General features: G+C 55.9%; 2 protein-coding genes across 2 annotated transcripts in view; both read left to right on the top strand.

Moving 5' to 3' along the window:
* Nucleotides 1-6196: 6196 nt before the first annotated feature.
* On the top strand, nucleotides 6197-7826 carry LOC104073234 (mast cell protease 1A-like). The gene is given in 7 exon segments (XM_009572934.1): nucleotides 6197-6273; nucleotides 6275-6332; nucleotides 6334-6378; nucleotides 6380-6498; nucleotides 6692-6803; nucleotides 7089-7337; nucleotides 7692-7826. Coding segments are annotated over 7 exon segments (795 nt in total).
* A 3438-nt stretch (nucleotides 7827-11264) lies between these two features.
* Nucleotides 11265-13438, top strand: part of LOC104073233 (chymase-like) — a 2781-nt gene continuing 607 nt past the window's right edge. Inside the window, exons 1-4 of the mRNA XM_009572933.1 lie at nucleotides 11265-11328; nucleotides 11435-11582; nucleotides 12686-12827; nucleotides 12975-13208. Of these exons, the coding sequence (XP_009571228.1) occupies nucleotides 11265-11328; nucleotides 11435-11582; nucleotides 12686-12827; nucleotides 12975-13208 (588 nt within the window). The remainder of the gene's footprint in view (nucleotides 11329-11434; nucleotides 11583-12685; nucleotides 12828-12974; nucleotides 13209-13438) is intronic.

The raw sequence follows: 13438 nt of genomic DNA, 5'->3' as shown, positions 1-13438 counted from the left end.
AACGAGTCTCCCCTTCAGCCAGGCACCTGCACGAGGGAGAGCTCCTGTTGTTCCGCAGCGGCTCCCCATTGCTATCAGTACAGACACAGGCTGAGCTTTATCTCGGTACTTCTCCTTTGCTGCCATTTCAGTTCAGATGTTCTTTCTTTGAAATGAAGGGGGGCGGCGGAGGGACACCCTGTCCTGCAACGTTTCTCATCTCTTTCTTTCAGATCAAGACCAGAATCTACTTGAAACTGCCTGATAGCTGCTGAGTGCTGGGCTTGGAAGGACCAGGCGAGATATGGGGGCCAGCTGCAGCCCCCTGAACCCTCTGCCAGAGCTGTGGCCATAGCAGGTGCTCACAGATGCCGAGATGAGGCACCTTAGCAGCAGAAGCCCTGGAGCCCTCCACAGCCTGCTCCTACCGAGGCCAACGGGAAGGCAAAAGCACCTCAGCCGCTGAGGGAAGAGTTTGTCTGCAGACAGGGAGGCCCAGAGGGGAGCCGGGCGGGGGGATGCCTGGCTCCCTGGATTTGTGGCCAGTGGCATGCCCGGTCACTCCTGCCCTGAGACTGCCTGCTCCCGTGAGGGCGTCCAGCTCCAGATTGTGGGGGGCCGCGAGCAGCCGCGGGGGGGAAGACAGCAAGTTACAAATGCGAGATAAAATATCAATGATTTCTGTTGAGGTTTTCCTGCTGTGCTGCTGCAGGAAAAAGTCCTGATTAAAACTTGTGTTTTCAGACATTCTGATTAAAAAAAATCCCTGGGTGAAGCTCTGTGGAGAGCTCTTCCTGGTGGGCCTAGCCAGGCTGGCTCATGGACAGCTGGCATCCCCATCGCTGTCCCACAAGGCTCTCTCCCTACCTCCCCACCCACCCATCCTCTCCCCGCTGTGTAGCCCCAGCACAGCCCAACATCAGCCAAGGTATCCATTTGCCCGCAGGTGTTTTTCTGCTCCAGGAAGGGTGGAGTTGTGCTGGTTTAAAAATGACTGATCGCTCCTGGCAGTTGGTTGGTTGCATTTCTCAGCTTTGGTCTCTTCTACTGTGCAGCAGCAGGCGGTCATCTTTCCAGTGGCACATCCCAGTCCCCAACGTGGCAGGATGCTTCTGGCCCCAGAAGAGCTGGGAAGAGCCAGCAAGGCCGCTCTGACTTGAGCTGACACCAAACCCTGGAGACCTAGCCCTTCATGGTGCTCAAAGAATTGTCCCAGGCAGAGTTGTTGTGCCTGGGCATCAGTTCATTGAAATTGGGTGGTGGTGATGGTGGGTCTCTGTAGGAAAAGTCTCTGCAGTGCATCTCTGGATTTGAAGGAAAACAAGAACATGAAAGAGAAAATTTCAGGATCATCTCCTTTAGACCACATTAATGACATTAAATGGCAAAGTTTTGTTGATTTTTTTAAAGTGGCTTTTCTTGAGAAACTTCCATTTCCTCAATGCAAAAACATTAAACAGAAAGCAAAGAGCTGCATAAAATGCCCCTCCCCACCCCCCCAAAAAAAGATAATTACTTGGAAGTCATCCTGGTAAAACACACCATCAGTGGGCCAGCCCAGACCCTGCCTCCCATGGTGTCACACCTTTCCCTCCTTTACAACAGGTTTGAGATTTTGACCTTTTGGCTGATCTGCAGTGAAAGGCACTGAGCGTTTCCAGTGCTCAGTGCCTGTAGGACGGGAGCTTTGGAAGGGCTCATCCCTCAGCATCCCTCCAGAGCGAGCATGCTACAAATGCAAACTCCCGAGTCTCACTTCTTCTTTAGTGTGGCATTTCATGCAGCTTCTGACAGCCACTGGCAACTGCCAGAGAAGCAATCCCTCCCCTCCCTGGGGCTGGATTTTGGCCTGGGTAGCTCAGAGGGGCTGGAGAAGCTGGACCAGCTCAGTGCCTGGTCTCCAAACACCATGCCCAGCACCATCTCTCCTACCGTGCCTGGGACAAGCTCAGCTTTCCCCTAGCATCTTCTGCCCTGTAACCATGTCTCCAGCAAGCAGACACGTCCCCAGGAGGGAGGGAGCTGCACGGTGCTCCCGCCACCCCCACTCAGTGTGGGATGGCCAGCCGTGGTCAGCATGGCGTGACCAAGGCCACGAGGCTGCTCCAGAGACCTGGCTGGAGCCTCTGGCCTAGGGTCCCCTGTGCAGGACCCATAAAATCCCTCATGGGAGCTCATCGATGCCGGACTTGTCGCCACAGGCTCACAGCTGAGAGCTGTTTCTTCCCATGTTCATGCGGGGATGGCAGGGAGGAACCAGTCCTCGCCCAGGAAACGGGTGGCTGGGCGTAAACAGCAGGGTGATGCCCGCGCAAGGGGGAGCTGGCAGGGGTGTGGTTCCAAGCACCACGCAGAGGAAATCGGGCTGGTTTGAAACCTAACCTGGGCACTGTAGAGGAAGGACAAGCAACACACCTCCCTGCGGTTAGCGCTGCCTGGCTGGGGCAGGGCAATGTGGTTACTGGCAGCGGGGCTGGTGCTGCTGCGCTGTGTCTGGAGAGCATAAATTTATTCCAAGCTCTGCTGCTTACCGCCCTGTGCATCACTTCTTCCACCTGCTGTTTCTCCTCCCTGCTTGTTATACAGAAGAATACTAAGCAGTTTGGGGCTGAGAACTGCTGTCTGGTTTCTACTGTCTGCAGCTTAGCCTGGCGCCGGTACTGCTGACCCACTGGCTGTTACAGGGCAGTGAGTAAACTCGAATGGCCCCGGGCATCTGAGCTTGGAGCTTTCAGCTTAGGATCAAGGAGAAAGCAAGACCTTTGCACAAGGTTACTGCAGGATACAGACTCATGGAGGGAGCTGCTGCTCACAGAGAGAAACTAGGGCTCAGAGTGCAGTGGGGGGCCTGTATTTGGGAGTAAGCTTTTCATCAAACAAAAGCTGTGATGCCCAAGGACTGGCATGCAGGATAGCCCATGCTCCCAGATCTCCCCGCCCGAGTTAGTACAGCCCTACCACGAGCCCAGTGTCTCTTCTGATGTGCTGGAGACTGCTCTGGGCAGTAAGAGAGGGGTAGATTTATCTGTTGGTTTGTTTATACCTACACACATACTCTGATTTTATTTCCAGGAACTGTTTCAGGGGTTTTCCATTCTCATACCGCAGCTCTCCCTCAAATGCCCTCCTCCCAGCAATGCAGACTAACCGGCAGATCAGCCCCACTGCCTCCCTGGTGCTCTTCTGGGCCACTTGCCCTGTCAGCTTGCCCCCAGCCTGGGTACCCTGCTGTCAGCTTGCCCAGAGTCCCCAGCTTTGAGCCCTGCCTGGGAACAAGGAGGACTGGCCCAAGCAGGCAGGGGAGGAAGGGCTGGCAGAGACCAGTGTTGTCCCTCTCTGGCCCGCGAGCAGGGTGCCAGAGGGCATCTTATCCGAGATGGCAAAATCAGCCCAGCACCAGCTCGCCGGCCACGCTGTGAGCAGAGGCAATGACAGCACCTAAGCGCTGTGCTTGTGCCAGGCCCGGCAGCGCTGCCCGCGCAGGGCATGTCTGCCGCAAAGCAGCACCCTTACTGCGTGCCAGAGGGGTTTTTAGGGCAGATCTTCCTCCCGATCCACTCTCCCTTGCTGGGAGCCTTGGAGCTGTATGTGCTTTTTAACCTGAAGCAAAGCTGGTATCGTGTCTTGGGCAGGCAGAGCTGAGTTTAAACCACTTGTCACAGACCTGCATTAGGACTGGTAGCCAGAGACTGCTCCAGAGATGGTGATTTAGGATTAAAGCAAGCCTCATTTTCTTCAAGTGACATGCAGGCCCCTGAGGAACCTTTGCTGAGTCCCCTGAGTCCCCCTTGGCAGAAAGTGTCCCAGGCAATGGGCACACAGACAGGGTCTTTGGGTAGAAAAATCTCCCAATAGCAGGACCAAGGACTGGGCGGGGGGGCACTGAAGCCTCAGAGTGCTAATTGTTCTATTGCCTTTGTCTGTTGTGGTTTTTCATCAGTTCCTGGCTGCAGTTACAAGCCCAAATTAGCTTATTTAAACCAGATGCCTGCAGAGAATCTGTAGTGACCTCAACCAGAGCTTCTGGGAGGTCTAGGTGAACCAGATTGCAAGTACTCCAGCGATTAAAAGGAGGCATTACCCCCTCCCTCACCAGCTCTCCCCATCCTTTCTCTAGCAGATTGTTCATCTACACAGTAGAGGAAGGTGTTTTGGAGTAGCTGCCCACAGCTTCATTGGGCATGAGAGGAAAGGAGAGCACCGTTCCAGTTTTATCAACTGGCATGCTGGCCAGACGCCTGGCTGCCCTACCTTGCAAGTGCTCACGCAAGCCAGTGGCACTTCCATGCTCTTGGGCTCTGTCCCTCTTGTCACATAAGCACAGCCTCTGGGGATGAGCAGCGGCCGTGGCCGAGCGATTGCCTGCTGGTTTGCCCCTAAGCCAGATTTTGGTGCCGACGGGGCAAAGCAAGGGAAAGGGCTGGACTTCAGGGCTCAGAGAAAATTTCTGGAGAGCATTTGAGGGAAGGTTTAATCCCGACCAACACTCAAAATAGGAGGGATGAGGCTGGGTGCAGGAGGTGTGCAGAACCTGGCTGTGCTCTCATGACAGCTTTTGTCCTTGTGGCAGCAGAGAGGCTGCGCGGCCCCAGGGTGGCACCCTGCCCCCTCCTCTGTGACCCCTCTCTGCCACGGCTGTCCCAGCCCCTCAGATGCTCTTGTGCTGGAGCAGAGTCAAGAGTTGTTGAAAGTCTCTGAGCATGGAAAAGATGTCCTTCCAGTATGCAACGTGCAATCCCTCCTGCGCAGAGCCGACACTTCACACAGCATTAACCCTAAGAGATTTACGCTTTGCTGTGGGCACGCAACTGCCCACAAGCCCCAGGGAGCAAGAAACGACGCGGCAAACTGCGACAACCTGGCAGTGGGGAAAATTAAGGTAGACAAGGGCTTGGAAGTGCCGACAGGAAGGACAACTTTAAACAACACAGGACTGTATGGCACAGCTCCCTCTGAGGTTGCAGCCTGAGCGTCAAGCAGCTCTTCACACAAAAGACAATCTCAGCTGCCATCACAGGACACACTTAGGCAATCGGAGGCTCGAAGATCAGAAGGAAAGTGCAGACAGCCACCAGCTAAGGCAGTGGGAGAGCCAGGAACAGGAAGAACGCAGGTGTCCTGAGTCCCAGGTCCATGCTCTTGACACAAAGATTTGGTCACCTCTTTGAAACCGGGTCACCTGGGGCAGCCCGATGGTGGTTTCTGTTGAGGACCACAAGGCCAGGAAGGGACAAGTGCAGCAGGATGGGTGCTCAGTTTAACATTTAACCAAATCACACTTTGCTAGGGGCAAGGTGAAGACAGCAATTGCAGCCTGATTTGCAGGTCAGGGAAGGGAGAGAATCCAGAGCAGGGTAGATGAAGGCTTCCCCTGCTCCCATTTGAACAGATGTGCCCTTGTCCAGACCAGCTGCAGAGGGGAAACCATAGAGGCGAAAAGAGCATCTGCAAGTCATGGATGTGCCCTTGTCCAGACCAGCTGCAGAGGGGAAACCACAGAGGGGGAAAGAGCATCTGCAAGTCATCGCACTCGCCAACAAAGCATGAAGTGACCAGACCACCCCCAGGAGCAAGTGCCGTGAACTACTGAAGGTGCAGTATGAGACAGCCTGATTGCCAGAGCTCGAAGACGCCATGCTTCGAAGCAGGTGGACGTGATTTGTCCTGTGTCCAGACCAGCTGCAGAGGGGAAACCACAGAGGGGGAAAGAGCATCTGCAAGTCATCGCACTCGCCAACAAAGCATGAAGTGACCAGACCACCCCCAGGAGCAAGTGCCGTGAACTACTGAAGGTGCAGTATGAGACAGCCTGATTGCCAGAGCTCGAAGACGCCATGCTTCGAAGCAGGTGGACGTGATTTGTCCTGCAGCCAAACTGCAGGAGAAATGCTAAATCACACCTCAAAAATACCCTAAGACACCTCTCCTCAGCACCCCTGAGGCTTTGGGGCTGTGACATACCACGTCTCTCTGCCCTGGCTCTATCACTCATCAATCACAGCCGCAGGGCGTGTGGGGCATGTGAGCAGGCGAGGGCAGCGGAGATGCAGATAGACCTGCAGGGATGCTGCACGGCTCTGATTAGCGCAATCAGGCCATCACACATGGTTTCCTGGCTGCTGGGTACAGCTGGCCCCAGGGTATGAAACCAGCCCTTGGGCACTAGGAGACTCAGACTTCCACATATTTTGGAAGGAGTGTCCAGCTGTGGGGAGAGATGTGCCAGCTCCAGCCCCAGCCACTGCTGGCCCTGCTGCTCCTGCTTCCCTGCCCGTGGGCCAGTGCCACTAAGCTGGTGCCGCAGGCTGCTGCGAGTGAGGCTGCTGGTCTGGGCTCTGACCTCAGCAGCCACCGGCTCATCCTGCGGTGGGGCGTCTTGCTCTACAGGGTCAGGTTTTGGGGGGGCCACGAGGCTCAGCCCCACTCCCACCCTTACATGGCATACCCGAAGGCAGGGATGTTAGCCTGCGAAGCCTTCCTGGTGGCCGCTGACTGAGTGATGACAGCCGCACACTGCCTGGGGTGAGTACTTCATACAGGGGCTTTATCCCCTTCTTCCTCCCCTAACCTGTGAGGTCCATCACTGGAGTAATTTTGGAGGAGGTTCCTCTTCCTCCTGTGCTGAGCAGCTCTCCCCACCTGCCTGCAAAAGGGGAGGGATGCAGGTGAGACCCAACCTGTTTTCCCCCCTTCTCCCCTCCGCTGCCACGGCCGGGAATGCCACGGTCATCCTGGGGGCTCACAACATCCAAGAACCAGAAATGACCCAGCAGCACCCTGAATACGACCCAGACACTGTGTCTAATGATGCTGCTGAAGGCAAGGCAGTCCTGCAGCAGGCGGTGGGTCGGAGGGTAGGCTGGGGCTGGGGCAGAGCGCATTCTTGCTCTTAGCTTCTTCTGCAAACCATCACCTGCTTCTGCCCATGAGTGCAGGCAGGGATGGGAGGGACCTGGGAGGGAACCGTGGGCAGGGCTTGGAGCCGCATGCCCTATTTGCAGCCGCTCACCAGAGCTTGCAGGGCTGTATGTCCTGCTAGATCTCCGCGCACGAAGTGTCCTTCAGCTGTTCTGCTCACAGCCTTCTCCAAAAACCGTGCTTTCTCCCAGCCGACAGCAAAAGCCAATCTCAATGACTACGTCAAGACCATTCCACTGCCCAAGACCGGCAGCGACCTCCCCACGGGCACCAAGTGCAGCATAGCCGGGTGATCGATCGATGATGACCAGGCAACCAACAAGCTCTTTGATACCAAAGTCTCCATCTACAGTCGCGGGAAATGCATCCGCTTCTACCCGCATCTCAACACCGGCATGGTCTGTGCCGGCAGCTTCCACGAGCTCCGGGATTCCAGCCAGGTACGGGCTGCTGACAGGCTGGGGGCTTGGCCACGGGGCAGGCGGGTTCTCAGGGGCTTCTGCTGGCACAGACTTAGCTGGTTCCCAGGAGAGGTGACAAGCGTTTGATTTGTAGCTCCCATGTGGACTAGCTCTCTGGAGGCCCTGACACCACGGTCCACGGGCAGTCCCAGGGGTAAAGCCCCAACTCACCTGCTCCAGACAGCTCCTCCAGCACGGTGGGCATGTGGGGCAGGAGCAGAGCCGCAGATCTGGAGCAGAGACACAGCCCAGTGCCGGGGCAGGGAGGGACCAAGGTCAAACCTGTTCCCACAGGGAAGAGGCCTCTAAAACCCGTCTCTCATCTGTCCTCAGGGAGATTCTGGAGGACCCCTGGTATGCAATAAGGTGGCACAAAGCATTGTTTCCTTCGGGTACGACACCCTGCCAGGGGTCTACACCCACATCTCCAACTACCTGCCCTGGATCAAAAAAACCCTGAAGAAGTAGCCGCAGCGGCACTTGCTCCAGCGTTGGTGCAGCCCTGGAGACTGCACTGGTTTCCTTCCTGCCCCTGCTGAAGGCTTGACTCCCTCCTCTCTCCTTAGGAACCCAAGTGACCTGATGGGTGCACACAAGGGTCCCCTTCTTTCTCTTCCGAGGCTGCTGGCTGTCCCATTCCCTGCCCATCTCAGCAGCCAGTTCAGGGCCATGTCAAATCCCTCTGGCAGAAGCAGGGATCTTCCCAGATGGCACCAGAAAAAGGCTGTGCTGCAACAGACCCTCTTTCCTTCAGAGGTAACCCCGTCCCTGCTTGAACCTTCCTGCGCTTAAACAGCCACAGTAAATTCAGAGCTGCATTTTGTATGTCTTCTCCTTTCTTGTGCCTTGTCCCCAGGGAGGAGGGAGGGAGGGTCTACCTGGTCAAAGTGAGAGGTCAGCCTGTTGGGAGAGAGGCAGTTCTAGCTCTGCATCCACTGAATTGCTGGCAGACTTGGAGGACGAGAGCTACAGTTGCCCCTCCTGGGGCGATGGAGATAAGTGCGTTGCAGGAAGAGAAACTGCCCAGGTAGAAACGGGCTGGGAAAAGTGATGTGCACGCACTCCGTTCAGCAACTTCAGCAACGTCAGCGCCTGCCTCGGAGCAGCTGACAGCCGGAGTGCGGTGTGTCAGCAGGTACCAGGGGTCAAAAGCTGCCGTCCCCTGCAAAGTCATGACTGTCCCCTCTGCAGGGACCTCATGCCTGGGGGATGTCGCACCCTAGGACAGCAGCCAAGACAGCAGGCTGGGTCACAGGGGAAACCAGGCTAATCTTTTCAGCTGTCTTAGCTGTAAGAGGCTTTAGCAGGTGAAGGGAGCTGGACTTTTTGTGGACTGTGCTGTTTCTGCTCCCGCTTGGGTGTAGGGCAGGTGGCGGCTGAGATCCCAGAGATGGGGCTTTAGGATCGCAGAGAGGAGCCGTACTCAAAATCCCAGCTGTTGCACACCAGTGCTTTCAGTCTTTGCCTCTGCCATTCTCCAGCAGCCACACTCCTCCATCTCCTGAACAGCAACGTGATGTCCTGGGTGGAGACATAGATACAGTCTCTGTAGGGATTGTACTGAAAGGGTTGATAAAGGACCTGGGTTCACAAAAATGCCTGACCTCACGCCACTTGCTCCTTTCCTCCCATGCCAACTATCCCGGGAGAGCTAGACTCCCTCCCTGGAGAAGGCAAGGGCGAGTCCTAGCTGGGAGCTGTCTGCCTTGGGGCTTGTTGGTGTGTTCTGGCCCTCTCAGGAAGGCCAGCCCAGCCCTAGCAGTACAGCACGAGCAGAATCTATTCTCGCAGCAGCACAAAACCAAAAGGGCTTTACGACTCTCCCCTCGGCTGGGTGATGCTCAGAGGTGAGCTTCTCCCCGCCGCAAAGGATGCTCTAGCACCGTTTTCAGACAGCCCCTGCACTAGAGCCTGAATACCTTGCACCAGCCCCTCCTGCACTGGGTGTAAAGCAACCTGCCTAAACTCTGAGCCCTCGTCTCCTTCGTTCCAGCTAGTTTCTGATGGTGTCTCTCGTATGCAGATAGGGGAGTGCTAGACACTTCTTTCCTGGAGGAGATGACAAGGGGCAGAGACAGTGCACTGGTAAATAACTGAGCTGCAGAACTCCCTGGTGCAGGATGACGGATGTCTGTGCAAGTTCAAGAAGAGACCAGACTGGTTTGCTGCGGGGAAACCCAGCAGGGAACCTTAAACGTACAGAAACTGCGTGCAGTTCAAGGGAACAGCGTGCTTGCCCTGTTCTCATAGCCTTTCCTAGGCTCCCAGTAGCCACCTCTGTCAGAGGAAGGAGATGGCCTGCAGTCCGGCCCTGGGTGTCTGCTCTTACGTTCTCCCTATTCTTCTCTGGAACGAAGGGAAACGATATCGCCTTTGCCTTCAGCACCCATGCCACCCTGGGGAAACTGAGAAGGATCCACGGTTTGGGCTTCTGCTAACAGCTGCTATCAGCTAGAAAATCGGCAAGTGAAAATGCTGCAACTGCTTATCTATGTAGTACAAATCTTTGTCACGTCAGGCTTTTCCTTGAAGCTCCAGCTGCTGCAGTCTTTGCACGAGAATGGCAGCTTTTAGCTTAAAAATGGGGTTTGCCCCGTGGCACTGGGGGCAGATAGGAAAGCAAATTTACCGGCAGCAAGGACGTATCAGCCCCATTTCGTCACAGCCAAGGAAGGAACCGCTGCTGGAGCAAGTGCATAGACGTGCCCATCTTCCACCTCTCGCTGGAGCCGTGCACTGGTGCCGGTGGGGAGGCAAGGGGACATCCCGGGGGCCGGGGGTGGAGGGAGCGCGTTCAGTGATTTGCCACCAGCCCTTCCCCCAGCACGGTCCCTGTCACCATGGGCTGGAGAAGGAAGAGGTGCAGCTGCCGGGGGCCCTGCTCCAGGGAGAACAGATCCCCACCGTGCACCGCAGAAAGGCACTCGTTTGGCATTTAAAAATCACTGCCTGCCAGGGGCAACGCTGGCTGGGACGCTTGGACACGACCGAGGAAGAGCAGCATCTTCAGGGGGATGTGTCCTTGGGTTCTCTCTAGCTAGTGAAGGGGCAGAATCCCAACCCTGCATCCCTCGACTCCATCCCCCCTCAATACACCAGAGGGAAAGTCAGGGTCAAGGACGTGTCCTCCTGTCTTCTCTCACACTGGCTGGTAAGAGCCAGCGAACTCCCCAATTTAACGGTGAACAAGTACATCTGGAAAGAAACACTTCAAATGCTGCCTCTTGCTGTACGAAGCAAAGCCCTAAGGCAGCGGAACAGAGACCTCACGGCGGGGGGGGGCGGCACGACCGCGGTCACGCTGCCGTGGGCCACGCTCATGAAGCCGCCGTGACAACTTCTTGCCCTCGCACAGCCACGACCAGTGTGGTGTTATAAAGGCACTGACACTAATTTGGCTCTATTAGCCAGGACCACACCTACTGAGAAAGAACAGGAGGGTCCTCAACTGCCACTGCACGGCCTTTGGAACTGGTACATCGCGTGAAAGAGCTTGTTCTTACAAGGCTCGTGATAAAAATCAAGAGAGTTTGCAAGTGCGCAACAACAAAGAGGAGCTGCAAGGGAAGAGGCCACAGGCAGGCAAAGTGATGAGTGAGGGGGGATAAGCGCCCTACAGCTTCCAGCTCGAAAACAATGGGTTAACGTTGGCTCTGGGTTTAGAAGGACATCAGATACCCCAGATCAGGCCCAAGATGAAGGTGGATTGATGCCCAAGGCTAAGGCTGACTGAATTCCCCTCTCGGATCGCTGAGGCATGCAATTTGCAGATAGATTGATCAGATGAGTCTGACTTCTGTGGTTTCCTGGAGTCTAGTCTCAGGCTATAAAACCTTGCTGGGAGCAGGAAGAGACCCCAGCTGCAGCCTCACCTCCACGGGACCCACTGAAGCCGAGAACGCTATGATGAAGCACCTGCAGAAACTCCTGCTCTCCCTCCTGCTGGTGACATGGCCCCCAGTCAAAGCCAGTAAGTAGAGGGGCCCGGAGGCGGGGAGAGGGCTGGGGAAGGAAGAGCCCCAGACAGCGCGCCCCGTGCCCTCCGATCCCCTCATCCTCAGTCCCGTTCATTGCAGATTATTCCTGGACTCGGAGGGAGGGAGGACGTGAAGCCAAGACCCACTCCACACCCTACGTGGCCTATCTGCAAGGAAAGAACAACCAGTCCTGCGGAGGCTTCCTAGTGGCCCCGAACTGGGTGATGACAGCGGCTCAGTGCTTCGGGTAAGTTTTTGCAACGTTCGTACAGCAGCTGGTGCAATGAGATTGTTGCACTGCCATGATCTGGGTGACATCTCCTAGATGGAGGTCTAACGGTTTGAATCACTTGTTCACGGCTGGGGCCAGCAGGGAGCGCAGGCTGCGCTGCTGGGACGGGGCAAGGCCGTGGGGGCTAGCACCAAAACAGCAGGGGTCTGCCTGCAGCTCTCCCTCGAGCCATCCTTCCCCACGTCCCTCCCCAGCCCCTGTTCAGATACCTTTCTTTTTTTATTCCCCCTCCATGACTCGTTTTATTCTTCCCAGACATCAACAACGAGAAGTCAGACCGGCTTCTTCCCTTGCTGTCACTGACCTGCTGGCAGAGCAGGGACTGCTGGTGTCAGGCTTTGCCGGTGCCAGGCTTTGCCCTTTCTGCCTCCAAAGACCTCCAAGGCTGTTATCAGAATTTGTAATCTCTTACGAGCAAGGTGCTTGCCCAGCTCTCTTCCATCCCTCCAGCTGCAGAAACTGGGGCATGGAGAGGCAAGAGGGCTCTTCTAGATGTGCATGACTCTGGGTGTAGCTGCTACGCTCCTCAGGGCTGACAGCTCGGCCCCGGTGCCGCTAAGCCAGGCTCAGGGCCAGGCCCCACATCTGGGCAGCAGAAACAAGGATCAGCAGAAGCCAGGAGCCTGGATGCCCCAGTCCCACCTGCCAGATTGAGAGGGACTCCCACCCGTAGCCAGGGTCCTTCCCAATTTTCCCAAGGCAGCCCCTTCTGCAGATGATGTAGAGGCCAGTAAAGGTACATTGGCCCAGAGCAGGGTCCCGATTCAGAAACCCCTCCTTGGGCCTACAAAGCCTGGACCAACCGTCCACATATCTTAGTACACAGCAGCAGCATTGGACCAAATCTGCTCAGCTCGAGATCCAGAGGTCAAGTAACCCTTGCGGGAACTTGCTCTGCCGCTTGGCTGGGTAGATTCACTGGCAGAGCTCCATGCTTCCATCATTCTTCTTTAAAGCCCAGCCAGTCTCTCCTGGCCGTGCCCCTGGGAGATGTGCCTCCATGTTACCAGGGAAGACAGGAGAAAGCTAGTGACATACGTTGTGCTTGATTTTACCAGACACAAACCTCTGACTGTCATCCTTGGAGCCCACACAATCCAGAAGAGAGAGGAAAGCTGGCAAACATTTGAAGTCCAAGAGTATCACTGTCACCCAGATTTCATGAGTCCTAAGAAGGGAAACGACATCCTCTTGCTGAAGGTAACTACCTGCCTGGAGCACCTGCATGGTCCCATCTGCCCGACATGCAGGGCTGGGCTGTAACCCTGGAGCGGGAGGGGACAACCTTTGCCACCGAGCATTTACAGACCAAGCGCTTATTTCTGTATTTTCTGTCCCCTTGCCCAGCTGAAAGGCAATGCCACGAGCAACAGCTACGTTAGGACCATTTCCTTTGAAAAATCAAAAGTCCCTGGTGGGACCGCGTGCAGCATAGCCGGCTGGGGCTACAAAACACCCGCTGCCACGTTACGTGAAGCCACCGTCACCATCATCAAACAAAGGGACTGCCTCAGCCACTACCCTGGACTTGCTGACAACTTGATTTGTGGCCGCAGTGGATCTGCTGGGGTACCCGAAAAGGTCAGTCTCTGACTTAGGGAGTAGGAGGCTGCAGGGGAGGTTTCAGCCAGGTGCTGGGCACAAACCTGATCTGGGCTAAAAAAACTTCACTGAAAAAGTACCGTCTAAAATTGCTTCTTGTTGTCCCCTCACTCTCCCCCTCTCCCCCCATCACTCCATGCTTCCTCACCAGCCTCCCTCTCTCCTGCTGCCCTGGCACAAGAGGTGCCCTCAGAGGGTCGGCAGCGTTC

This window comes from Fulmarus glacialis, unplaced genomic scaffold (assembly GCF_000690835.1).
Source record: "Fulmarus glacialis isolate BGI_N327 unplaced genomic scaffold, ASM69083v1 scaffold14152, whole genome shotgun sequence".
NCBI lineage: Eukaryota > Metazoa > Chordata > Aves > Procellariiformes > Procellariidae > Fulmarus > Fulmarus glacialis.
Note: the sequence above shows the minus strand (reverse complement) of the source record. Positions and strands in the feature narration are given on the sequence as shown.